The sequence below is a fragment of the Ptychodera flava genome, chromosome 8 (genome assembly GCF_041260155.1).
Source record: "Ptychodera flava strain L36383 chromosome 8, AS_Pfla_20210202, whole genome shotgun sequence".
Classification (NCBI taxonomy): domain Eukaryota; kingdom Metazoa; phylum Hemichordata; class Enteropneusta; family Ptychoderidae; genus Ptychodera; species Ptychodera flava.
Window position 1 is genome coordinate 11603361 of NC_091935.1, and position 27991 is coordinate 11631351.

The 27991-nt window shown below is 38.0% G+C and overlaps 1 protein-coding gene across 1 annotated transcript; it reads right to left on the bottom strand.

The window, feature by feature from the left end:
• Positions 1-6135: 6135 nt before the first annotated feature.
• Positions 6136-7311, bottom strand: LOC139139517 (galanin receptor 2a-like). Its single transcript, XM_070708430.1, has one exon. It carries the CDS (start codon positions 7309-7311, stop codon positions 6136-6138), a length of 1176 nt encoding a protein of 391 aa, XP_070564531.1.
• Between the last annotated feature and the right edge of the window lie 20680 nt (positions 7312-27991).

Below are 27991 nucleotides of genomic sequence, written 5' to 3' on the forward strand. Positions count from 1 at the left end.
AAGCATAATATCAACGAAAACATGGAATTTTGTTGTTTACCGACAAGCAAAACCATTAAGCTGAAAGCGCACTTATGCGCAGTCAATAAGCATGTAGCTGTTGTGAAAAGACAGGATTTTAGTCAAAGAGTTTTGAAACTGTCAAGCGACTCCAAATTTCACCAAGACACTTTGACAGTTTCGAAATGTACGCACACACTCCATTTCTCTGATACGGAAAACAAACCGAACGTCTCTTTTGATATTGTAAAAGGACCAGAGCAATTTCATCCAAATTTTCGCGAAATCTCATATTACAAATATCCTGTAGAAGTTTCATCATGGCTTTATCGAGGTATTTCCAAATTCTGCAGACTTTGCCCGAAGAGAATCAATACTGAAAGATTTATGTGAATAACGAGGGACCAAAACGTGCGGTTAAAGTGCGTAAGCGGGAAAAATGTGCACACGCATTAGCCTACAGTTGCAGGCATTAACGACCATAAGCACGTTGAAGCGTTTGGGTTCAACTGATAGAACTATGGTTCAATTACTCGAGCTTTGACAGCCTCGGGATACAAATCTTCAGCTTGTTCTGAGTCGCTTTGTACAGTACAAACCATTCTCATCGAAGCGTGTGGTCACCATGACAAGAACAGCAAGAAGAAAAACAACATGCACTGAGTCTTAACTAAACGTCACTGATCTGATTTTCCAGTCATACATATTTACTCTAACGCACAAATCACCGCTTTCCAGGGTTAAGAAGTTCGACGCTGTGTCTACGGAGGATTCCTTAAGATTTAACATAGACAGGAACCATGGAATAGTTTAGCGGAGGGTCTGTCGAACTCTCAGCTTTAAATTGCTTATTCAATTGAATCATATCTTGCGAATTAACGAATTAAGTTACCTAAAGATAATTCATTCAGCCTTCTACTCGACAAAAAGAAAGAGAAGAAGCACAATTTTACAAATATTATAGTTATTGTACCCGTAATACATGTAGCCTATCAAGGTAAAAACAATCAAGGATTTTGAACTTCTGTCAAAGAACTTCAATACCAATAGTCTTTTAAATACTATTGTTGTCAATTTTCTGTAATCATGTTCTTCGTTATTACTCCCCTTGAAAGCCAATTACCTTTATAGAATTATGCCCGTTACGAGCAGATAATAAGCAGAAATAAACTAACGTTCGGGGCGACAAAGGAGGTGAATGTAACGCTGGACATTGACCCGCATCACTTGACAAGTGGAATAAGTAACAAGTACTTGACAGGTGGAATAAATTACATTGACATGAAGTAGAAATGAAACGCTAAGGCTACTCAAGTATATGGTATGATTTTGTTATGCGGTGGTACAGTGCAGTACATACCCCTATATTATACACTAACTTATATAAACATCATTGTATCAGTATAAAACAGATAAAAGTTGCACTGCTGACAAATACTGATAATGTTTCTTATCACTGGGCACATCACTTCAAGACCTCGCATCATTTATGCTTTATTACTTTGTCGGTGAGTCTTCAAAATTGACGCTATATCACTCCCTAGCTACTGCCTAGCTCATATCTTTAATGGTCCATCATTTGTGAGGTTGCCTCTCCTAAGAGCTCCGTAATACGTATAAGAAGACGGAGTACTTTCAGTTGGTAATTTACTATTGATCTAATGGGTAATAGTCTCCAACAATATCGATAGTAAAGAAAATGAAGAAAGAGATTAATAAAGGGGTAGTACATAACCTTGGTCAAATTAGTGATTTAATGCACGTTCTCTATTTGGTTGTATATCTAAAGAAGTGCTCAGCCTAATGTTCATCAATTTTAATAGCATACAGAATGTGTAACAATTTTGCATGCAAAATGTTCAACAAGTTGATATAGAGATTATGTAGCATTTAGTGTGCAGAAAGTGTAGCATTTTAGCGATGAGATGCAGAATGCTTAGCATACAGAATGTTTAGTAATTTAAATTTAGCGTACAAAAGGCTTAGCAATTTAGCCAACACAAGTTTTAGGCTGGGAAGGATATGTTGCGAAATGTTGACGGGTGTGGCTGGCAGAAATCTATGCTACTTTGGGTGACTCAGTTTTGAAGACCGAATGCTATTACGGCAAAATTTCCAACAAATTAAATGAAGTTAGATTAATATATAAACATGTACACTATTTGCGCGATGAAAGAAGTAAGGTCATGTCATAGTATAAAGTAATCAAAAATTCGCGCATTTAGATAGTTCCTGTAATTAAATTCTGTATCTCAAAAAGTACAGAGCAAAATAAGCCGAACAATGCCCCATAAAAATTTTAATATTTGCTTGATTTGCATGACCCTGCATTCGTGTCTGTCTGTTTGTTTTCGTTTCCTGCTCTTTGCAATTAAACTATGACAAATTGAAACAACACTAAGTAAAGCTGAGGAAGCTATCTAAGCAAAGTAAAAAAGTATGTTTTGGATCATACACAGACAGCGAGTTATGTATGACACCCTTTTAAACAAAGCCAGTCTTTGGTTCAGGTACATCAGACATTTTGAATTCATTCTCACGTGAACCACCTAGGTCATTCCTGCACTGACTTTCTTCGGCTGACTCGCAGCGTGTTTGCAAGGTTATATCTGATTGGTCGATTGTCACTATTCACAGCCACTTAGGGAGTCTATTTGTATTGTTTTCATTATATTGGTAAGATTCAGCCACCCAATTGGATAACAGCTTCGAAATCGCTGCGAGTCGGCCCACTTTCTTATTTGAAATTTGAAGCATTTAATCACACTCCGGAGCTAACACCTGTGTAGCACATATCCATTTTGTCAAGGGATACGCAAATTGTCACCGTACATTTTTTTTGTGTTACAGGTAACATCTTCGGCCTAAGTAAATGATCACCGTACATATCTTTGTCACAGGTGACATCTTGGGCTCTTTAATTGGAAACGTTATTACTAATAATCCGGAGGGTGACGTCACTTGTTTTGACAAAGCTATAATATAATATAATATACTGTAATCGCATACAACGCCTACTTCGTAAATATGCAAAATATAAACCTACACATTTTCAGCAAACTTGCTCAATAGTCTGCTCCTTGAATTGTCCTTGCTTGTAAGGTTATGATTCGGTGTTTGCTAATTCATTCACTGAATGATCATGCCTGATCATGTCTCGGAAATAAAATATTCAAATGTCGATCATTCGAGCATGCTGAAGCACTCCATTTCCGTGATTATCTAGCTCGTCAGGGCATCATCAAGTTTTTATGAAGAATATGTGAGCAGTTAATGCTGAAGCGGCAGCTATTTCGAGTAAGTTTCCCAGAAATGATTTCCAACAGTTTTGTGGGAAAGAAGGAGGCAATGAAATATTCGATAATATGCACGTTTGTGGTCCAGATGTTTATTTACGTCATCGAATGTGTGTAAACATACACACTTACAAATGTATCACATGGTTTAGCTGACTGGCGATCAAAAGAGAGAATCTTTTTCCCTTAAATGGAATATATTTGTAAAATAGCATGCCATGATAGTACTACTCCCAAAACATGTCGAAATATCAACTCTAACAGTTTGTGTAATGTTTAATGTTCTTTAGAGCGATACCAATGTATTTTGTATTATACGTGTTGTGTTGGCAAGGTTTATAGTTGTATTTCAACACACTTGAAGTAATGGACCGTTTTTTTATAACAGAGTGGTGAAAACTTTAAAGCTACAGTGAACAGTTTACATGCTCATCGACAAAGTGATTAACCTACGTACTGAAAGTACGATATTGAATTTGTATGTAAAATCGTTACTAGAAAGTCATGTTAAATATCTCACAATACAATTAACCAACCAGATCTCAGTAACAAAGTTACATAGGATTATTGTAGCCTGGTCTCTGCGTTTACATCTAAAATACAACAGCAATAATTATTCGAATTTGTACTACGGCTTCAAGTCTATAAAGAAGGAGCAAGTTTGCAATGCTTTTTATATTTAACAACAACAACAACAACAACAACAACAACAACAACAACAACAACATCACAACAACGACAATCATAATCATCGTCATTATCAGCAGCGGCAAATACAAACAATACAGGCATAATACTTTAAAAGACAACATATGAATAATATTAATTTGCCTATGTAAAACCTTAACACATTCATCAAGTTTCTATCTATTTATCGTACAACCCAATGAAATTTGGAAAATCAATCTCAGCTTCCAAAACCGGTTAATCGTACAATTCCTTCTAATTATCATTGTTCATCATTATCATAAGCAATACAAAATAACCCCGACTAAGGTAAAAGTAAGGACTACGGCAGTGTCGTTGAAAACATTTAAAATACACCTATGATTATGAATACAAGTAATAAAGCTATCCGTTTAAATACTATCATAAATGATAACAATATAGACTCATATCACAATGTTATGACTACAACAGTTATCTTCACATAATCTATATGTCCATCTTGTTATAATTGTAATACAACCATCACTTGAAGACTCAAACCAACAAACAGTGCCACTACGGAATATTAATTATATCTGTAATATATATCCCTAACAATATGATTTTAGCAAAAGTACAATTTTTCAAACATTGTCAATCATCAGCGTTACCGAATTGTACACCTTTATTTTTCGCTCTACAGCATCGATGGCGATGATTATCTTCCATTTTTGAAAGAGCGACGGTGTTCGTTTGTGCCTATTTGGTCGTCCTCGATCACACCTATTAATAATCTGCGTTATTTGTGTCGACATTTGTTGATTGAGATTGAGGCATTTTTTACGATTAAAATTTTACAGTTGACTTATGGAAACTGAACGATAATACCTAGACCATAGTGAACAAGTTATGAAGGATACTAGTAGATGAGAGTTGTTTTCTTAAAGTTGCTAAACTCTACTACTGAAGAATTAATTGCGGCTATACTAACACATGTAATGGGATACTGTTGTTTAACACTTGTCGCCAATTTGATGGCAACTTGACGTAGTTTGTTGTTAGTCGTCGACGTTCATCGATCTATATCGGGTGCGAACGATCTTCATCGGCGAGTGGAGTAAAAAGTTATCCGCTTTTCTTTATTGCAGGAGAGGGTGTTAAAGATAACTAGAGACAATGTTTAGACAATGTTATTACATGCGTGTATCAACTGTATCAAATGTAAAAACACGCTGCAAGAATTAGTTCTGACACAAAGAATATTACGAACATGTTTTGATTCTAATAAATGAATCCAAAGAATTTTTGAATACCGCTTGTTACCTTAGTCAACTTGGACTAAAGAGCAAATTAATAAGATAATCGTTTTATAGATATTTTGATTTACTTGACTGTCATATCATTTTCAACTTTGTTACAAACATTGTAAATTCATTGGTTTTGATTGGCAAATGGTTCATTCACAAGAACTGGCTGAGCGAAACAAAAGTGCTTGTAATTGCACTGTTAAACTATGAATTAAGCTGAAAACACGAAATAGACGAAGGGCATATGAAATTACCCTGAAAGATTAAGAACTTTTGAACACATTATAACCCTAACGTATTTATCAGATTTGTCAGTTTTCTCATACACTTTTGTTTAGATGAGTTGATGTAAAACCTTTATGGGTTTTAATGAAACAAAAGATAACAAAATGAAATGGTGAGAACATAATTGCTCGATCGCAAAATGTTGTAAAGAGTCGCTGTTATGCCAATGGCTACATTCAGTATTCAAACTTAAATGTCAAACATATTTGTCCTAATGTCTTGATGGAAAACTTCACTTTTCTATTATCAGCTTATAATAAAGACGGCTTTGAAAGAACCAACGTCAATTTTGTTCAATGAAAATCACATTTTTCATTACTTTAAATCTGAGTTATTTCATCAAATTAGTCCATAATTTTCTCTCAAGTTCACCTGGCTTTTCTTCTGTGACGAAATTCAATGAAATCGGTCTGACACAAATTAATAATGTCAAAGTATCAATTTCACAGTACGATAAATCCTAAAATGCTTTAAGATCTGGGACTGGCCTTTAAGATTATGTGATTCAAATAATTGACAACTTTTGAAAAAGTATCTCTTATACTAAGTGCATGCTATATGCGTTTCACGACTTCATTCGGACATTTTGTTTAATTTTCTCAAGCAGGGTTCTTACGACCGTCAGAGTGGAAACCATTACCGGGATCTTCTTCTCCGGCTTTGATTGTGTTTATGCCACTCTCACCCTGATGTGTAACATAGCTCTCTGGGTCTTTCTCTCTCACAGGAGTAACGTGTTCACTGCTGTCTTCAAACCGAGAGTGTCGGGCTTTCTCTTCGACCACTTTTTGCACGCTCTTCACAGAATTCTTGGCTTTGATCTGATCGCTCCGGCGTCCGCAGCTGAGGATGTTGGCGAACTCTCGGCGAAAGTTGCTGCCAAAGATGGCGTAGATGAATGGGTTGATCCAGCTGTTTGCCAGGGCGATGGTGACTGTGACCATCTGCATGATTCGGTGTTGAGCCTCGGGCACCAGGTCGGGCATGTAATATAAGAGAATGCGCCTTACTCGAAGTGGGCCCCATCCTATTGCGAATATCACCACTACAATGATAAGCATCTTTATCGCTCTTCTTTTTCGCTTTCGAGAATTGTCATTTGGAGAGTTTCCAAAGTACAGAACGTTAATCATTTTGGCGTATAGAATGGATATCACAACGAGAGGGATGAAGTACACGAGAAAAAAGTCAGTGAGAGCGACTATTTTCACTTCGTTCTCCGACTCGATGAAGTCACACCTCAGCAAAGTAACGTTCTGTCCATTGACTTCGAATGTCTTCGGGATGACACCATGGGTCGCTATTTGGTTGCAGGAGTAGACGAAAGAGGCGAGCCAAGTCAACAGGATCATCATCCTAGCTTGCTTGATGGAAATCTGCCGCTTCATCGGGGTGACAATGGCACGGTAGCGGTCGATGGCGATGCTGAGGAGCGAGAATATAGTCGAATTAAGGCTGGACCATGATACGGTCATCACAGAGTCGCAGAGGAACTCATTGCTGAGTCCGTCAATCCCGAAAATGCTGAGGACCCTGATTGGGACGAACAAGACTCCCACGCAGATATCTGAGACGGACACCGATGCAATGAAATGGTTTGTGACCGAGTTGGCCAGATGCTTTCGGCGGTAAATGGCGGCGATGACCAGCAAGTTACCAACAACAATTAGGAAACTGTTCCCTAAACTGATACCAGCCAGTAACCAACGAAATACACTGTTGTCCGGTCCTCCAACTTTGCCGCCAACGTCGCGAAAAGTGTCGTTTTGAGCCATGACTGGCAATCTTAAGTTTGCTGTGATAGTATGCTCGACGATTTGATGTCAAAAACCGTGCTTCCAATATTTATACTCTGGCCTCTTATATTGATGGACAAGTGGACGATATTAATCGTGACTTTATCTTGAATAATTTACATATTTTGACATAAAGGCATGTCAAATTAATTGAGCGAAGACCCTGTTTGACTATCCAGCTTCTCTTAGACTATTTGATTAAAAAGCTTTTTACTTTTAGAAAAGGGGCGCCGATAGATAGACACAGCAACTTACAAAAGCGAATTGCTTACATAATACCGCTTCTCAAAAGCGGTGGCTTCAGTCACAAAGTCCCTTCAATATTTCAAGAGTGTGTTTATTGGATACGATTTTACAAAATCGATCCTCCCTCAAATTTAGTGGGAAACCGAAACAAATTGCGACGTAATAATTGCTAATGAAAAGTATAGTATCCAAGAAAACATGAAAGTTTATATAGGCTTTAAAAAGTTGGGATTTTTTAGGCAAGCCGTCTGAAAGAGTCGAGTGACTCCAAATTGAAACGTCTGTTTTGATAAAATAAAGTACCTATAGTAAGCAACCCCCAACTACAAACGTTTCAAAGTCGAGGAATTTTCCAAATTCTGCCAAATTTGCCAACATAGAATAATTACTGAAAGATTTATGTGAATAGGGATGTGAACAAGACGTGCGAAGATCGGCGCGTAAACGGGACAAATGTGCACGTGCATTAGCGCAGTTGCAGGCATCAACGACGGCGAGCACTTTGAAGCGTTCGGCGTCAACTGAAAGAACCAGGTTTCAATGATTCCGCGTTTGACAGCCTCGGGATACAAATCTTTAGCTTGTTCTGAATCGTCTTGTACAGTAAAAACCGAAGCGTGTTGTCACCATGACAAGAAATAGCAAAAAGCAAAACAACATGCACGGAGTCTTATCTACACGTCACCAATCTAAATTTCGAGTCCTACATATTTACCCTGACGCACAAAAATACCGATTTCTAGAGTCAAGAAGTTCGTCGCTGTGTATGATTACTAACTTTTCTACGAAGAATTCCTTATGATTTAACTTAGATGGGAACAACTGAATAGTTTAGAGGAAGGTTTTGTCAAACTCTCAGCAATACTTTTCGAATAAATTATATCATGGCAATTTAAGTTTCCTAAAGGTAATTTATTCAGCCTTCTGCTTCTACAGAATACCCTATCCAGATAAAAGTAATCCGACGTTTTGAACGTCTATCAAATAACTTTAATACCAGATATAAAATAAATACTATTGCTGCCAACTTTCTACAATCAAGCTCTCCCTTATTACTCTCTTTGAAAGCAAATTACCTAATTACGCCCATTACCAGCAAATTATTAGCAGAAGTAAACAAGCGTTCCGAACGACAAAGGAGCTGGATGTGAGTACTGGACATTGACCCATGTCACTTGTCAAGTGTAAAAAGCAACGAGACAGCCTCTTATAAGCACAATCTCGGTGTTTCTTTGTGAAGTATCTTTCTGCTACAACGCACCCGATTCGTACAAATATCAGATCCGTGGTCGTGTTTACCTCTGAGTCATTTGTGGGCCTGTGCAGATGTAAGTTAGTCCCCATTAAGCGCCTCGGGGACAGATATTCGGACTCTAAAAACTTTTCCAACTCTTTTTTCTAATATACCACTTGTAGGGGTTTATTTTAAAGCTTTTGGTGTAAGAAAACTTTTCACCGGCTTAGCTTTTCGAAATTAGAAAATTTATTTTTATTTCTCCATAGAGTTAATACAGGGACGGCGGCCGTTTTGAATTTTAAATATCGGTAAATCTTTGATTATTTGTCTCTCTAGTACCAAAATTTGTACGGTGACCCCCGATTTTTATTCTTCATTTTGAAAGAGAATGGTTAAAAGATTCCCTAAGGAAAGTCTGAGCAAAAGTTTACGTCTTCACTTACGAGGCGCACACTACCTTAATATATCGTCTGGTATGTTATATTCGTAGCGTTGTACCAGTAGTTCAGAAACCCAAAACAATATAATTAATATGACATACGGTAATTTCTAAATCGAACCATCCAAATGTGCATGTGGTGGAATAAATTACATTACCATAGAACATTACTTAATTCACAAATGAAATGCTAAGGCTAAACATGTACAAAAAGATGGTATGATTTTGTTATTCAGTGGTACATGTATTGTATAGTATATACCCATATATTACAGACTAACTTATATGTAAACATGATTGTATCAGTATAAAGCAGATAAAACTTGTATGACTGGCAAAAACTTGCTATGTCTCTTATCATTGCACGCATCTTTTCAAGAACTGTGCATCATATACCGAATGTATTTGATTCTTTGAAAGTAAGTTCTACAAAATCGACGCTATATCACTCCCTAACTACTGGCTAGAACACAGCTTTGATGGTACATGGTAATATTACAAAGAAAACAAAGCATATGATGTCCAAGTGGAAAAAATTCAGCACTATGGATTATATTTGACTACTCTGCTGTTTCTGTGAAGATTTCGAGGGATATATGCACGACATACTGTGTTTTTGCTTTATTTGCACGAGGGCGCCATTTTACGATTGGCCAAACGTTTATTATTTATCTTGCTAAAAATTGCACATGCAGTCCCAGTGGTCAGTTTATTATACTTGTATAAACGCCCCTCAATGAGTACATTCCCGCGATTTTGTTTTAGTTTGGCAGTATGATAAAAGATACAGCTATTGGGCCTTTAATATACTTTCTCTATTTGGCTGTATATTTACAGCTGTAAAGAAGTGTTCTGCCTAATATTTAATAATTTAGCATGCGGAATGTTTAGCAATTTAGCATACAGAATGTTTAGACTTAGACAGATATGTTGCGAAATGTTGATGGGCGTGGTTGGCAGAAAGCGAGGCTAGTCTGCGTGACCAATTTTTAAGGGCCGAATGATAATACCGCAAAATGGAACCAAGTTAAATGAAGGTTGATAAATATATTACACAGACACACTATTTGCGTATTATGAAAGAAGTTAGGTCTTGTCGAAGTGTTAGGTAAACGACAATTTGCACATTTGGATAATTCCTGTAATTAAATTCTGTATCTCTAGAAGTACAGAGCAATACAAATCGAACAATCTCGCAAGTAAATTGAAAAACATCGGTCACTCACGTGTCGCAAATTCTAATGATTGTGGGGAACTAGCACATCGTGATTGTTCATCATTCTTTTTTCTTTTCATTTTTTTCACAAATCTGGTTGTATGGATGGTTATTATGTACATATGAACTTTGGGTACGAAAGGAAACCATCGTTAGAGATGTGACAAGCACTTCTGCTTTGTGGCAGCTAGGTTTCAAGTCAGGAAAATACAATGTGGCTGGCTCAGGTCACCGTCTTTTCGTGATCCACATCGTTTTTCCTCACTAAAGAATGGAACTAGACTATTAACATGAACATTGAGTTCAGGCATGTATAGGCTCCACAGTGAGTCCGTGTGAGAACGAAGATGGTGTCACATCAATACGCAGGGTCTGCGGATGTAATTGCCAGTTCCTCTCATGTTATTGACTCTATCTCTGCCTATTGACAGACCCTACCCAGCGCTATTAGCAGTTGGTTTGTAAGTTTGTAATACTGTACCAGTCATGTATCAGGGCAAAGATGAGAGGAAATTGTGTTGCAGTTTCAAATATTTATATAAGAAAGGCTCCAGTACGGAAAAGAATTGAGCATTTCAAAAAGAATTTTCATTTCTAAAACCCATTTGCCCATTTGCGTCCGTCCGTCCGTGCGTCCGTCCGTTCACGCAGATATCTTAAGGATGCCTGCAGCGATTTCATTCAAACTTGGTACAAAGATTACTCCTTATGTCATACATATGTACGTCAATTTATTTTGTGAAACGATCCAACATGGCCGCCATGCGGCTATTTTGTTACGATTTTTTTCATGTACAGAGTCATAATTCGGGCGCATCTCAACCAATTTTATTGTAAGTTGGTACAAGGACATCAACCTTTGTCATACATATGCACGTCCATTTGTTTCACCATGGAGGTCTACCTCCATGGTTTCACAATACAATTCAATATTGCTGCGTGGCGGCCATTTTGTTACGATTTTTTTCTTGTCCCGAACCATAACTCAGACATGTATCAACCAATTCTATTCAAAGTTGGTACAAGGACATTGACTTGTGTCATACTAGCTGTGGAAACGCAGCTATCTGTCGGCGGGGTAGCGTGTGTCTATGCGGGTCATCAAAAGGTCAACCCCGCCACGTATAGCTGCGGGCCAACTGGCGGCGGCGAAAATTGGTCCACTACGACGACACCACTTGTGTCGGAACTTTGAACGGTAAAATAAACCAAAGTGAGTGTAATTCAATAAAATGACCTATACCTGCCTGAACTCTGATTATTGTTCATTCCCTAACTCCTTTTGTGAACAAATCTCTGGTTCGTTTACGTAATTCAGCTGATTTTCCAAGGACTACTCGAGATTTTCACTCTGACCGGCCGTCACGCTATTCACACGTTCGAACGCGCGAACGTCTCAGCTGATTTTATTCAAAGTTGGTACACGGACATTGACCTGTGTCATACATATGCATGTCGATTTGTTTTACGATAAGATTGCGTGGCGGCGATTTTTGTATGATTTTTTTCATGTTCCGAACCATAACTCAGACATGTATCAACTGATTTTATTCAAAGTTGGTACAAGGACATTGACTATTGTCATACATACAATATGTTTCATGATATGATCCAATATGGCCGTGTGGCGGCCATAGCGTTACAATTTTTTCATGTACAGAGCCATAACTCAGACAGATTTCCACCAATATCATTTAAAGTTGGTACAAGGACAGTGACCTACGTCATACATATGCACATCAGTTTGTTTCACGACATGTAGTAGTATCATGTCAATTATTGAATTTTCGTTATTCGGCTGATATGTCAAGAAATACTGCATCAAATTTCACGAGACTTGGTACAGATGTTAAGGTCATATTGCTGTAACAGTGAATAAAGACATTTAGCAGTGTCATGGTAATTAATTTGTAATTGCATATGTATAATGAACTTTCCTAATTAGAGTGATATGTCAACAAATACTGCATCAAATTTGATTGAACTTGGCACAGATGTTGATCTCAATGACACTTAGCAGTAGCGTTTAAATTAATTGCTAATTTGCATTTACATGATGAATTTTGTTTTTAGGGTGAATGTCCAGAAGCACTGCATCAAACTTTAAGCTTATGAAATATGGTACCTGTGATCTGTCAGTGTTACGATGGAATGTAAAAATGTTTGGCATCATCCTGTCGATTACTTACTAATTGACTCATTTTTAATGACCTTTTGTAATTAGGATGGCGGCCAACATTGGTTTTATGTTTTCACCACCATAGAACTCGATCATTGTCGGCCATTAAATCCCATCTATATTGGAGTATTTTAATCACAGACCTAATTAATGAACAGGACTCTAGTCTCTCCGAGGACTTGTAATTAAAGTACCCATTAACAAGTGGGGGGTGTGTCATGTGTGTCATGTGACTTGTTCCTCGTGTTATTTGTTTAAATTATGACAGTCGTACCTTATATGAGTGGAAAATCTCTAATATTATTGAAACACGTGCACACTTCATCCGAAATCTCTGCTGCAATTAGTCAATTTACGAATAAGTGTGATGTTTTGTTTTGTTTTGTTTGTCTCTGACAAACAAATGGATAGGCTTGAAAGTGCCATCTACGTGGCCTGCGACTATGTTAAAATACAAAACATATTGACTGGCTATATTTGAGGAACAACGTGTGATGTCTTCGCCTGGGGCCTGTATGTTGCTCCTAGCGGTAAGACAATGGCCTCGTGGGCCCAGTGAAACAGAATATTTTGGGGCAACTTATAGGCCCTCGGGAATGCTGTGTTGCATTCTCACGGACGCGGTACGGTTAATTTGTTTATACTTATGATGAAACTGGAGTATAGTAGACGTAGCTTCTGTTGACACAAACCCTGAAATGTTTCCAAAGTCGATACTAGATACGTCGTAACATTTTTTTCAACAAAACGACCTAATCTAGGTTATCATTTACACAAGCAGCAGCCCTATGATTATGCCTTACATAGAAAATAGTGAATAAATTCAATAGGGGGTTCATTGACCTCCAGCCGTCATCTACATTGGATGATCGATTTTGTATTGTCAGCTAACTACCGATAAGACGATTTGTCTGATCATGCCGACAACAATAGGGAAATGGAAGAAGTAACAATTTACTGCTGCTTCAAGTTTGAAATCATAACCGCTTTTTGAAGAGCCATTATGGAAGGCACAATGGCCTCGCTTCCTTTCAGTGAAATCTGCAAGGCTTCCATAACGAAGTGAAATTATTTGCATATTTTTCTTTGTATTTCTTCTCCGACTACGTTCCGATGTTGTTGAATACATCCTTCCCCGTAATGTTCTCCCCCCTTTCGCAGATCTAAACTGGACAAAGTGTAGCAAATTGAAAGTGTCTGACCATGATACACGATGCGGGTAATAGGTTTACGAAAATTCTTGTTTTGCATTTACACATGATATCATGCTTTAAAATTAAATGATATAAATGAAGGGGCTGCCGTCAGTCAAATACCAGTCGTTATGAGCACCAGCATTTAATTGCCATTCAACTCGTGGGGGCATTTGTCCCGTAGCGACATAGCATTGACTATCTACATGTAGGTGTGTGACATTAAAATCGATATCACCCATATTACGCATTATTAGACTCTGCGAAAATGATTCTAATTTGCGAACGACTATGTTTTTCTAAAAATTAAGATTAAAGATTTTGTATGCATGACCTTTGCATAACAATCATCTTGAAATTTCGTTTCACCGTTTCAACCTGTTAACGTTGTGTTTTATTAGGCTAGTTGATTAGGTTCCACAAATTGTTTTCTTTAATAAGTTGATTTACCAACCCGTAAGCGCAGCATAGTGACTGTGTCGCTTTGATAAGAATACAAGAAAATTTTAAATGTTTGAAATTAGTCGGCAAATTAGTCGTATTCAACCGGACCTAGCTTAACTGATATAGAGCTGTAGTGGTACCGGTGTCGGAAGGGAGCGTTGAACGTCATTCGTATAAGAGAAAGGATAGCTTCTCGCAAAAGCTTTCAACAAGTAGACCAATACACAGTCATCATTCTCAGGTATTGTACTTGGATGAGACTAAACTGTCCTGTTGATGACATCAGCGTGTCGCTCTTTGATGATTTGTGGTCAAGTTCCTTGGATATGATGTCCACAAATGCGACAGTCCACCAGTTCAATAAGCACATCATGACATGTAGATAATTTTTGTTATCCAGTCACCGTAGAGGGCAGGCAACCCAACAGTCGGACACGTGAACAATTTTTACGCAAGGAAAACGAAATGTCAAGAACAGAAACTGGTACGCAGGAAATGTAATTTCTTTATAGATGGTGTCAATGTGGTGTGCGTCAAACTCGCAACAATTATGTTTGGGCACACAAAGCAGTTAAAGCAGCATACCACAATGTAGATTAAATGAATAAAATAGATTCGTGAAAACACTAAATTAGATGTGCAATAATTTTTATCTATTTATATTGCCATATTGGAATATGCATTTGTCATGTTCGTTTTTTATTGGTCGACGGAATTGAAACATTCACATTGTATCAACAATTACAGAAGCGGCACCAAGATTGCGAGCTATGGACAGCGCCCTCAACCACTGCTGATATACATAGATAGATAAAATACTTGATATACGTTCTTGTATATTCACAAATATGAACGTATATGGAACACTGCATTAGATATACGCTACGTACACCATAATGTGGTGTCCGTTCATATTCGCACGGTTCGGACCGTGATCAGTGATATAAGCTTACGTAAGTATACAAGAACGTTTATCAAGTATTTTATATATAGAAAAAAATATCTTGTGTTTTCTGAAGCAGGCTTGTGGAAAACGAAGAACGTCAACGCAAAATAAATTTTACGTAAGGCTTATTGCAATTGAATATCATTACTGACGGTAAAATTTAAAGTTGCCGATAACTTTGGATTTTTTTTTCGGATGTTATTTGGGATGCATAGGTTAGTTCTACGATCAAATACATATGTAAACAAGAACCATGCTTGAGCGCGAGACTAGTATGTGAAACTCCGCTTTGAGAAATATATCATTTCTCATATTCCTGGCCGCTAGGAGTGTGGGATCGAGCAGGTGGCAGAAGTTGCAACGGAAAAATTACCTGAGGGCAGCGCTGCCCTGAGGGCAGCTCAGAGCGGAATAAGTAAACATATGCACAACATTTAATGACGTCACAAATTACTTGAACATAGTCCCAGTTCGCATACCAATCTGCCCTGAGGGCAGCAATATATCAGAGCTACCCTAAGGGCAGACATACATTTCCTATCCTATCTACTAATCTGTCCTAAGGGCATATATATATATATATATATATATATATATATATATATATATATATATATATATATATATATATATATATATATATATATATATATATATAGGCTATGCGCTGTTCCCAGGGCACACATACATTTCCTATGCTTAGAGGATTACATAGTGTATATCTACCAATCTGCCCTGAGCGTAGTAATATAATCAGGGTTGCTCTATGAGCAGACATACATTTCCTATCTTACCTACCAATCTGCCCTGAGGGCAGCAAAATATCAGAGCTGCCCTCAGGGCAGACATACATTTCCTATCTTAAAGCATCGCATAGTGTATATCAGATCTTCCCTTAGGGCATACTTTGCCTATCCTATCTACCAATCTGCCCTGAGGGCAGCAAAAAAATCAGAGCTGCCCTCAGGGCAGACATACATTTCCTATCCTATCCATCAGTCTGCCCTAAAGGCAGCCATATATCAGAACTGCCCTCAGGGCAGACATACATTTCCTATCCTTACAGCATTTCACAGTGCACATCAGAACTGCCCTCAGGGGGCGGACATATATTTCTTGTCCTATTTGCCAATCTGCCCTTGGGGCAGCAATATATATGAGCTGCCCTCAGGGGAGACGTACAGTCTTAATCTTTACAGCATTGCATAGGGTATATCAGAGCTGCCCTCAAGGCAGACATACATTTCCTATCCTTTCAGCCTTGCATAAGTGTATATCTACCAATCTGCCCCGAGGGCGGCAATATATCAGAGCTGCCCTCAGGGCGGACATACATGTAGATTTCTTATCCTATTTATTAATCTGCCATGAGGGCAGACGTACATTCCTAATTTTTACAGCATTGCATAAGGTATATCAGAGCTGCCCTAAGAGCAGACATACTAGACAGGCATATGGTACTTACCCGCGCTAACGTGAACTGGGACTATTTTCAAATTATTTGTGACGTCGTTCAATGTTGTGCACGTTTACTCCGCTCTGAGCTGCCCTGAGGGTAGCACTCACTCTCAGGTCATTTTTCATTTGCAACTTCTGCTGCCTGCGTGGGATCGACAGTGTGCGAAAAATCGATCCCATACTCCCTGAAACCGTGGTTGTGTTCGATTATGATCCTCGGGGAGCCCTAAGTGACGGCATGATGTTATGATGGGGCTCCCCGGGGAAGTGGGAAAATCGAACGTTAACGGGGGAACAAAATGTCAGACGACAAAAACAATACACCCGAAAATCAAAGATTTCGCCACAGAATAGTTATTTTATTGCCTGTTTATTTTCAACAACTCCACTATGTCACGTCAATTGTTTTGATTAACTAAAGACACCAATAGGGCGATTTTCTCCATGAGCACTAATGTTGTCTGTTTGTCGTCCGCCATGTTTGTTATGCAGTGCCATGCCCCGCACTTCCCCGACTCGACGAGCAGGGACGGTGAAATCTACCCCGAGGTACCCTGACAATGACGTCACACGATAATCGAACAGAAACTGGGTCGCCCCGGGCCGCCCGAGGGCACCTCGAGTAAGATAATCGAACGCACCCCGTCCCACCACAGGGGGCTCTTGCTCCTTGTTTATTTGTGTCTGTGTTTGTTTGTGTGTGTGTTTGTGTTTGTTTATTTGTTATTTTTAATAAAATAACAGCGAAAAGCTGTTTTGTTAATATTTGTCAATAAAGAGCAGTTTATTTATTTATTTGTTTGTTTGTTTGTTTGTTTATATTAATTACCGATGGTTAGGGTTAGGGTTAGGGTTAGGTTAGGGTTAGGGTTAGGTTAGGGTTAGGGTTAGGGTTAGGTTAGGGTTAGGGTTAGGGTTAGGGTTAGGGTTGGACGTATTCACTCCCTCTATATGTCTGAATATATAGAGGGAGTGAATACGTCCAACCCTAACCCTAACCTAACCCTAACCATCGGTAATTAATATAAACAAACAAACATACAAACAAACAAACAAACAAATAAACTGCTCTTTATTAAAAACATTAACAAAACAGCTTTTCGCTGTTATTTTATTAAACATAACAAATAAACGAACACAAACACATCACACAAACAAACACCGTGGCAGACAGACCACAAATAAACAAGGAGCAAGAGCCCCCTGTGGTCCCACACTCTGCAGTATATATTACACGAGCTCTGATTGGATGATAATTAGCCTTTCGTTCAACGCGCAAAATATTATCCAATGGCACGATGAGGAACACATGGACCATAGGCGCACGACGAATTTTAAAATCACTTATCTGAATTTTTAATGTTGAAAACATGCATTTTAGTAACAAATGTGCAAACAGAAATCATGCGACCAGATTTTGAGGCATACAGTGAACAGTGCCAATCAGTGCAGTGCACGGCTGTGGCCGTTTAGCTCTGCTGTTACTTATACTCTCGGCGAATTTTAAAACCACTTGTCTGTAATTGAATGATGAAACATGCATTTTATTAACAACTGTGCAAACAGAAATCATGCGGACAGCTTTTGAGATATACTGTGAGCAGCGCCCAGAACACGGCTGTGGCCGCTCGGCTGTCTTGTACACAGCCAAGCGGCCACAGCCGTGTTTTGGGCGCTGCTCACTGTATGTCTCAAAAGCTGCCTGCATGATTTCCGTTCGCACAGTTATCAATAAAATGCATGTTTCAACATTAAAATTGTAGACAAATGATTTTGAAATTCGCCATTTGTATAATGTTAGTAACGTTAACATAGAGCTGAGCGGCCACAGCCGTGCACGGGGCACTGTTCACTATATGTCTCAATAGCTGCCCGCACGATTTCAGTTTGCACAGATTTTAATAAATGCATGTTTCAACATTAAATTACAGACAAGTGATTTTAAAAGACGTCGTGCGCCTGTGCATGGACAGGAACTACAAATTAAGCAGGTCGGAGTAAAGGGGCAGACGACAGCGTTATCAAGATTTTAGATCATGTTGTATTTTATTGATAAAGGACTCACAAAAAATGGCCGAATTTTCCAAATAACTGGTGAACATAAGACACTTGGAATACATAGCACATTTTTTGTTGGACATCTCGTCTGAAGCAGAAATTGAAGTATCGGCAGTGGAACTCACCACGGAGTTTGCGTTAGTGACACGGTATAGATGGTCACGAAGTAGGATAGTCGCCGATATAGTTAAACATTCAATGTTTCCAGTGTGAATTTAACGCATTTTGTGGTCATGTGAGAAAAAGAATCTCACACACCAAGGACCTGGGATCAGATTTCTCACACTCGTTGGGGATATTTTGTTTCACACTCGCCTGCGGCGACAAAATATTCCCAACTCGAGTGACAAATCTGATCCAATGTCCTTGGGGTGTGAGATTCTATAATTCTCTCGGTTCGAACTTACAGGGAGACATTGATGTCTTCGCCTTACGTGATTTTGATACTTGGCATTGATGAATGGTGTGAAGGCGGGGTTACGGAGATATAAGTGGAAAGTTTGGCTGCCACTTCTTGATCCATCATTAATGAATGAATGAATAGAGTGGAACGTAATTTATTTATTAGAATGAGAGTATAGCGAAGACGACTGTCAGTACACAGATTACGGTAGATATCAAAAGTTGTCGCTTGAGGGCGCTCGGCCTTGCCCCCTCTTCGGTAGATACAGCTCCATCAATTCAAACGAACTGGTATATTCATGTATGGATAGGGTTCTGCATGTTCGAAATTTATGAAAAAACTATCATGCTGCTGTTACGGGTAGGATACTATAGAAACAGGATATACTCACGAACCTACAAAAAGTATTCACAGTTTACCTTTGTGATATGCAAAACAATATGAATGCAGCATATGGTAAATCATGGTAAATAAATCATGGTAGATGGTATTTTGTTCATTGGTGACTATTGGGATGTAAGTTACATCACCAGTATACCTCATTTGTAACAGTCGGATATAATGGATCTTAAAAATTAAATATACCCATGGCCACTTTACTGTTAATTAAGCATGTCTAGGGCCGACGCAAGCAGAAACTCTATTTACAGAAGAGTCATAAAACGGTTACTCTACCACGGATCAGACGTGGTAATGACATTACTATCTGCACCTCATGGAAGTGATTAGCCTGAAATTTCTATGTAGAACTAGAACAAACCATTTCGAGCAGCACCAAGTTCATTGGAGGGTTTTGAAAAAAGGATGAAATATTGGAGAGTGTAAAACACAATTTGGTTTAGTTATAATTCAAGTACCAAAGGTAAGACAGGACACAAAAGGCCGAAAACAGATCATGTTTTACACTCTGCAATATTTAATTCCCGCTTTCAAAACTTTCCAGTACAGGCATATCAGTTTACTCAGTGGAGGAGCTGCCTGCCGAGTTTGGTGGATTCCTTATCAGTCTTCAAACAATAAAATAGACTTGTAATAGGTAAGATTTTATGCTTTTCGTCAGACGGTGATTTTGTTATCCAGTTCAGATTTCAGTTTACTATGATCACTATGGACAACTAATATTTACGTTCTTTCCATTTCCCGGTATCATTTGAATGCGCCGGGACGGCTCGCTCAGTTTTAGATCAGGTTTTTTTCTCTGTGCAGGACAAGAGTTAAAAATTGGGCTACATATGGACATTCCAACTTACAATACCACTTCAATGCTGTTTATATTCCATTGACAAATGAAACACAAGTGTCAGCTTATACAATATTGCGAGGAATATTACAGGCGTCCTAGATAGGTAATATTCTCAAGCCATGCTAATCATTCTTACTCCAAATCGACAAAATCTTTCGCAATCCCTTACGATGAAGGTAAGTGTAGACAAAACGTTATGGAAATTTTAACCGATTATGTGGACATTGTATTGTTCGAAAGTCGCGGTCAGTATGCCCGATATCAATAACATTTACTTTATGGACCCATTTTAATCATTATTAACGAAGAGCTGTCATATTTTGGAACCAGAAGTACAATCTTTTCATCGATGATGAATGGCGAGACCTGGCCAAGTACTCTTTCAAATTAGCAGAGAGCTGATACCAAAGTACAATAGATAAATAAATTAATCAATAAATAGATAGATAAATAAAAAATAACTAAAGGTCTCACGTCCAGCGCTAATTAATACTAAATACAGTCAGGATGTGGTACAGGAAATTGACTTGAAGAAAATAAAGAAGAGATCAAGAAATAAATTACAGTGTAAAAATTCACGTTTGCTGCCGGGTATAACTCGTCTCGTCTATATTTTCACACAAAATTACATATTACTCTCCGTAGAAGATTATGCGATGATAGTTTTGAATTATAAGTGAAATGGACTTCATTTAACGCAGCAAATGTCAAATCAAATTGGGTATCAGAATTATACATTACGATGACAATATTCTTGCAAAGCAAGCAGATTATGTAATATCCGAGGGTTGAAGATTTTGTAGGAAAAATCTTCAAAGCTACACAGCGTTAGACTCCTTTTCAAAAGGCAGCCATTGCTATTAAGAACTTATACTCCAAGCGACAATAATGGCGGGAAGAAAAAATTGGTTCACCAGTAGGTACTGGCATCATCTTTCATTTCATTTCCTGTGCACCCTCCGGGTGCATAATTTTACTATCAGTAGGCAGCCTCCGGCATTTTGCCGGTACGATTCTAACTGCAGATTTTTTTTCGATAGAAAAGATAGCACACTCACACTCACTCATCTTATATTTCATATCTTTCCGCCTTTTGATGCATAGATTTCACTCGCTCATACAGGTCGAGGATTATTTTACTCGATCGATCAATCAATCAGTCAGTCAATCGATCAATCTTTAGCATCAAATTTTGGGCAATAAGCCTTGCGGCAGTCATATACATACAGACATCAATCACAAATGTAACAATTTAAGAACGCTCATATCAAAATTAAGTAAAATTCAATAGACAAAAGCATACAAGCCTGGGGAGGAATTAAAGAAAACCACATTTTAAAAGCTCGTTGATTCCGTTCAATCGACTGATAGTTCTGTTGATAAAAAAAATATGCCACGATTGCTTTGCCATCACAAAAAAATACAGTAATAGTGACTCTTTTGATGTTATCGCCGATGTTGGTTTTATTCTGCAAAGTAAAGCATTCAATATTCAACAAACGGTAATGTGCTTGCGACAAGAGCAGTCTCAAATGAATAATATTGAATTTTACTCTCTAACAAATGCCATATACACGGTAATTGCAAAATTATATAACTGTTGCATGTACGATCGTCAAATAACTTGAGATGTAAGTGAAAAACTGTAACACATCCGAGGGTTTAAAGATTTCGTGAGAAATCTTCAAAGAAGCACAGTCTGAAACTCCTCTTCAAAAAGCAGCCATTGCTGCCAAGGAAAAGAGACACGTATACGCCAAGCGACGATAAAAGCGCGAAGAAAAAGTTAGTGTTCAAGTAGGTACTTTCTAGCATCATATTACATTTTATTTCCTGTACGCCCTCTGGATGCATAATTTTACTATCAATAGGCTGCTTCTGGTACAAGATTACAAAAGTACAACTTTCAAATTGGTAAAGTAAGTATCATATAATGTCTAGTAACAACCCTGTTTTTACTTAGTCTGTAATTTAAATGCCCTGGAGAGAGGTTATACTTCCAGTGTTACCCTGGGACGAGGCTACCTCTAGGTTCTCCTCTTCACTTGCTATACTTGGAAGTGCGGACAGTTTGCATGCTCAGCATTTTTTCTCTTTTCTCATTTAGAATTTTGTAAGTTTGTTTTTTCCCTTCTGGCTTGTTGTTTGCGCAAGTTGGCTACATTTTATTCAGCCGCAATAAAGTTGACTTTCAACCATGATGTTATATCAGTCGTCTTGTATGTATTTAGCGGGATCTAAATAATTAACCTTCAAAGTATAACATCCAGTCTGATTCAAGCAACTCTAGTATCCTTAAAAACTATCTAGGAAACCACGTGCATGTGTTGCATGTGATTGATCGAAGAAAATGAACATGACACGTCGCCGGGTTTTGTAATTGGTAGAGCACACAAGAACACACCTATTGAATGAGAGAACCACTAAAAACAGCGAGCCATAGACGAGGTACTAGTATTTGCATATTATTATGATTCATCAAGACTATTACAAGCGCTTAGCTCTGTTGGTTTTTAAAAATTGGTACTCTAAAGCGACGGCCAGGTCAATGATGTAATGAATGCTAAAACTTTGAATGCAAGATGGAATTTCCTTTTCTTAAAACATGCTTATCGTATAAGTTAGAGGACCCTCTCGTTCTTCTCCGATAATATTGCTGCAAATATTTCCTATCTTACCAAGTTTGTTTCCATTGTTTCCGTTTCAATTTTAATACCAGCAGACGATTGCAAATTAAAACAAATACTTTCAGTGAACTACTCATTCAACAGCTTCATCACTAACTTATTTAAATCAAATTGATTAAGTTTCTCAGGAAAAGCACCACAATATTTGTACTTACTAACAATCTAATCGTACTCTTATCGAACTCTAATCGTAATGTTGTGATGTTTTGCATCGCACTCAGCAGTTATTTCAAAGTAACAATAGAAATATTTATAATTAACCCTTTGAGCGCTGTTATTTTCTCCCATCAAAATTTTAGTGCAAAATTTTACCAATTTTTCTGAATTTTTCTGCAATGTTTTGATAATTTTGGACCAAATGGACATCACGTTTCATTTGCTACAGTTTTCTCTCAAAATTTTGGCATAAATCTGAGAAAATTGACTGGGGTTTATTTTATAAAGGGGACAAAAATAGACTTTGGCGCTCAAAGGGTTAATGGAGATAAGACAAACATATTTATTAACGTTCAGAGTTGGTTTTAAATACTGAACTTCCTCCTAACCAACCACAGAAATTGTATCATTTAACTTGAATTCAAGTGTTAACGATAAAAGATACATGTTCAGCATACCAGATGTGTTCACAACCTTCATACTAAGCTTTTCAATATGTTTCACGTTCCGAGAACACTAGTACAATGCATAGTTAAGTGTCAATCAGATCGTCATGGTAACATCTTAACGGTGGAAACAGTATTGATTTCTAGGGAACGAATAACAATACAGCTTTATAACTGCAATTGTAACAAGTAGCTTTCCAAGCGAGAACGATCTTGGGGATTGTCATGTTGTAAAGACGGACTGGAACACCGTTGGTGTGAAAATGCTAATAGTAAAATTTCTGAATCAATAGATATCAAAATTTTCAAAAGATTCAAAATATTTTGTCTGTCTCCGAAGTTTGGTTCTATGCTTGTTGCATGCCGAGATTCATTAAAAATTGAGTACACCACATATCATCGGTCAATAGACTTGTTCCAGCTCTAGACTCAAATGGAGAAAGCTGAGATAGATTTAGTGAGTTTGAAATGGTGAGTAGCTGTTGGTAGCTTTTGATGATATTTTTCTTGTTCTTCTCTTATTAAACACCCACTCTTTCTACGCGCTGAGTGCTCTGTACTGTTCATATTTCAATTCTATTCAGGACCAGAATTGACGTGTCAACAACAATATCAAAGAAAGCAGTTTATATTATCGGGTACAGGTTGATTTGACAAGTTGTGTATCCCGATATGCTATGTGGAGTAGAAAAAGAACCTGCAGTTGACGTTAGGAATAAAAATCGTAAAAAAAACTATCAATATTTACAGCTACCGACTCTTTAAAATTTGAAACTTTGACAGTATTGGCCCACCAAAGGCAGAAGAAGATAGTTCGTTCGTCTTGGAATTTTCAGCGGTAGGAATTCACTAACCCAACGCCCAACCCCCCTCCCAACCATCATGGTACTTGAAGTATGGAATGTCATCGAAAAGATGCCGACAGCAATTATGAACATCTTATTTTCTACAAACCAACATCGCGAGACTTGCGTAAATACGGTCCCTGAGTAAAAAGTTTGCCAGTCTTCGTAGAAGACGTGATGAGAGTATGAAGGACGAACTAATTTATACACGCCAACGGTGTAATGTCCAAAATGAATAAATCACAGTCAAGTTAATTCCCTTCAACCCTAGAGTACGACTGGAATCTTTAAAACCAACCCTTTGCGGTGCGACACACAGTGAATCATTGTGAATCGAACAGAAATGTTACTGATGGTTAATATAGTTTGATAAGAATGATAATTTCTCGTTAGGCAGCCTCTGTATTAATATAAACGTTTTGCCTTTGGGATACGTGGTGCAGAAAAATGTGCTTTAGCGGTGGTTTCTTTAGGAGCAATTTCAATTTGAGATCAATGAATATATGGCACTATGCAATATATCTATTATGACATCACCAAGGAGCGAGGACTTAGATAATTCCCCCCTGCAATCGACCAATTTGAATGCTTTACTCACAATCGACGGATATTAAGTGTGTCAAATTATCGTAAACATTACTCGCCGAGAGGTGCAAGTGGCAAAAAAATGTTGCCAAAGGAAGAAAAGACGGAAATTTTTCAACGCCCGTCATAAAAATCATCTAAGATAAAAAATGTCAAGGAGCGCTATCGTTTCGGAAATGTCCATTGCCCCTGTGTCATTGAAGACCTGACATACTGCCGGTTTTCCGTTTGCAGATGAAACCGGGTTCAATGTGATACCGATGTTTATCTTCATAGATTTCGTAAACAAAAAAGAGGGTAATCGTCAGAGTGAATATATTTCCCTGACGATATCTTCCGAATTGCTGCAACTCTTCTCATTACATATCCTTCTGTGCAGAATAAAACTTAGAAAATTAATCTAGAAAATATCAAGAAGTTTGCATCGTGTCAGCAGTGATTCAATATTCAGTATCAAGAAAACACAATACTATGAAAAGCTGTCCTTGCATGTAAGTGGATGTCCTAGTGGACCATTCCCAGTACTGGCAATGTATTCAAATTAATACAGTCTGTAAAAAGTTTTGTCATATGCCACTTTAAAACTCGCAAGCAAGTTAATTTCTTATCTGGTTGTAGATGAGCACGTAAGACTTGTGATCATCTGTATCTTTGCTCATATTCCATTACTAATGCATAACATTTGAAAGCCAGCCTAATATTCCGTAGTTGTAATGCGCGTTTCACAAGAAATGATATAGAGGGTCGCTCTGCTCGCAGCAAAGTCGGATATAGTAAAGCCCTGATTTTAGCTACAGCGACCTGGTGACAGTGCTTTTGCCTTGGCGAGAACATCCTTGACGTCTTGCAAGTCTTACCTTCCCTTTATCACAGCCCCTCCACACACCCTTTATGCATTAAATTGGCTAGAACTATACAAAGAGGTATTGATGCCTAGGGAAAAGGAGCCATGACGACAGTGAGATCTTCTTCGGCAGGTATGCTGACTTCGAAATTGCATTTAATGAAGCGCCATAAGTGCCTATTGAAAGTCGCCTTCAAAGAAGAAACACAGCGGTTGTCACCTTTTATTTCACTTGTGCCTATTCAGTGACACGGGCACGACTCATAAATTGTTACCCTGGTCTGAAGCATCCTATGGATAGAAACCCGAGGATTTTACTTTGTCACTGTAATTCAAATATGCGAAGCGAGAGTTACTGTAACATATCGTGTATGTCGGTGTTTAGGCTATGAATGCGGACAGATAATCAGACTCTCAAAAGTTTTTGCGATACCATGCCCGTGTGCTACTTGTGTGAACTTTTTTGACGCTTGTGGAGTTAAGGAAGTTTCCGCAGTTTTGGTTTTATGAAAATCGAATAAAATTCCTCCGTAGAATTAACGAAAGAGATGGCGGCCGTTTTGAGTTTCAAGTATCGGTAAATTTTGGGGGATTTGTTTCTCTGATACCAAAATTTGCATGGTGTACCCCTGAAGTTCATCTTTATTTCCGAAGAGATTGATTTAAAGTTTTTTGGAGTAAGTTATATCTTTACGTTCGACGCGCGTAGTACCTTAATTAAAAGTAGAGTACGCCTCGAGGCAGATATCTGGGTTCTCAACTGTTCCGATTCTTTTCTCATGTACCTCTGATGGGGACTTATTTTATAGCTCTTGGCGCGAGAAAAAAAATTATACTTAGTTTTTCGAAAATCGAAAATTTTATTTGTCTCGTTAGAGTTAACACAGGGATGGTGGCCAAGTTGGATTTCAAATTCCGGTAAATCTTGGGTAATTTGTTTCTCTAGTACAAAAATTTGCACGGTGACCCCCGATTTTTGTTCTTGGTTTTGAAAGAGGATTGTTGAAAGATTCCTTGAGGAAAGGTTTGTATTTCATTTTCGAGGAGCATACTGCCTTAAAGTTGAGGGTCATCTTCACATTTTTGTCTTACACGCCAATGAATAAAATGACCGTAAGCTGCACTTTGCGACAGTGTCTTCAGTTTCCAGAAACGGAATCGTAGACCTTCGTTCATCTGTGTGTATATAATTGACACGATTGGAACTAATTTGTGAAAATTGGATAATTACATTGTTCAAATTTCTCAAAGTGTTAGGTGCTGTAAAGTTGAAAGTTGCAATATTACAAATTACTCATTTAAAAACAAGTGTATCGCGAAAAAAGAAAAGCAGATGAACTTACATTTAGAGATTAAAGCAACATGAATTCACTATCCAATTATCCTAGATTAGTTCCAATCGTGTAATATGTAATGGACACGGCTATTACCACAGGTTATTACATGTGATATTCGTTTAGGAAATATGATCAATAAATGTCATGTATTAAACTTCTTTATTACACCCTAGACCCTAAACTATGATTATAAAAGCATTACATGTGTCGTGTATGTACCCATTACTTTACTCTCGCTATCTCTGTATAGAATTTAAAAGAAAACGGCCCATATCTGCTAATCTGCTATCCCTGATCCCCTCATTTGTATGTTCTGCTGATCACCAACGCGGGGGCGTATCGTCCTTATCCAATAACTCTTTAGCAGCTCATAAGGTAAGCTGCTTACGAGTTGTTTAGTCTGGGAGATTGTCCTCTGTGTTGGTAATCGGTAGATAAAAACTTACGAACGGGATTATTTAAGATATGGGCTGTTTTCTTTGAACTACTATACGTAGATAGCGAAAGTAAAGTAATAAGCTCACGTGCAACACAGGTTTATATTTGTATAATAAGCAAAAGTTCAAAGCATGACATTTATCGATCATAACTCCGGACGAGTATTGCTTGCGTGCAATAGTCTGACTATTACTGGTGATTACATCACTCTTTTCATCCATTCTGTATGTCCGCATGGCTGGGTATGATTCACCGATAC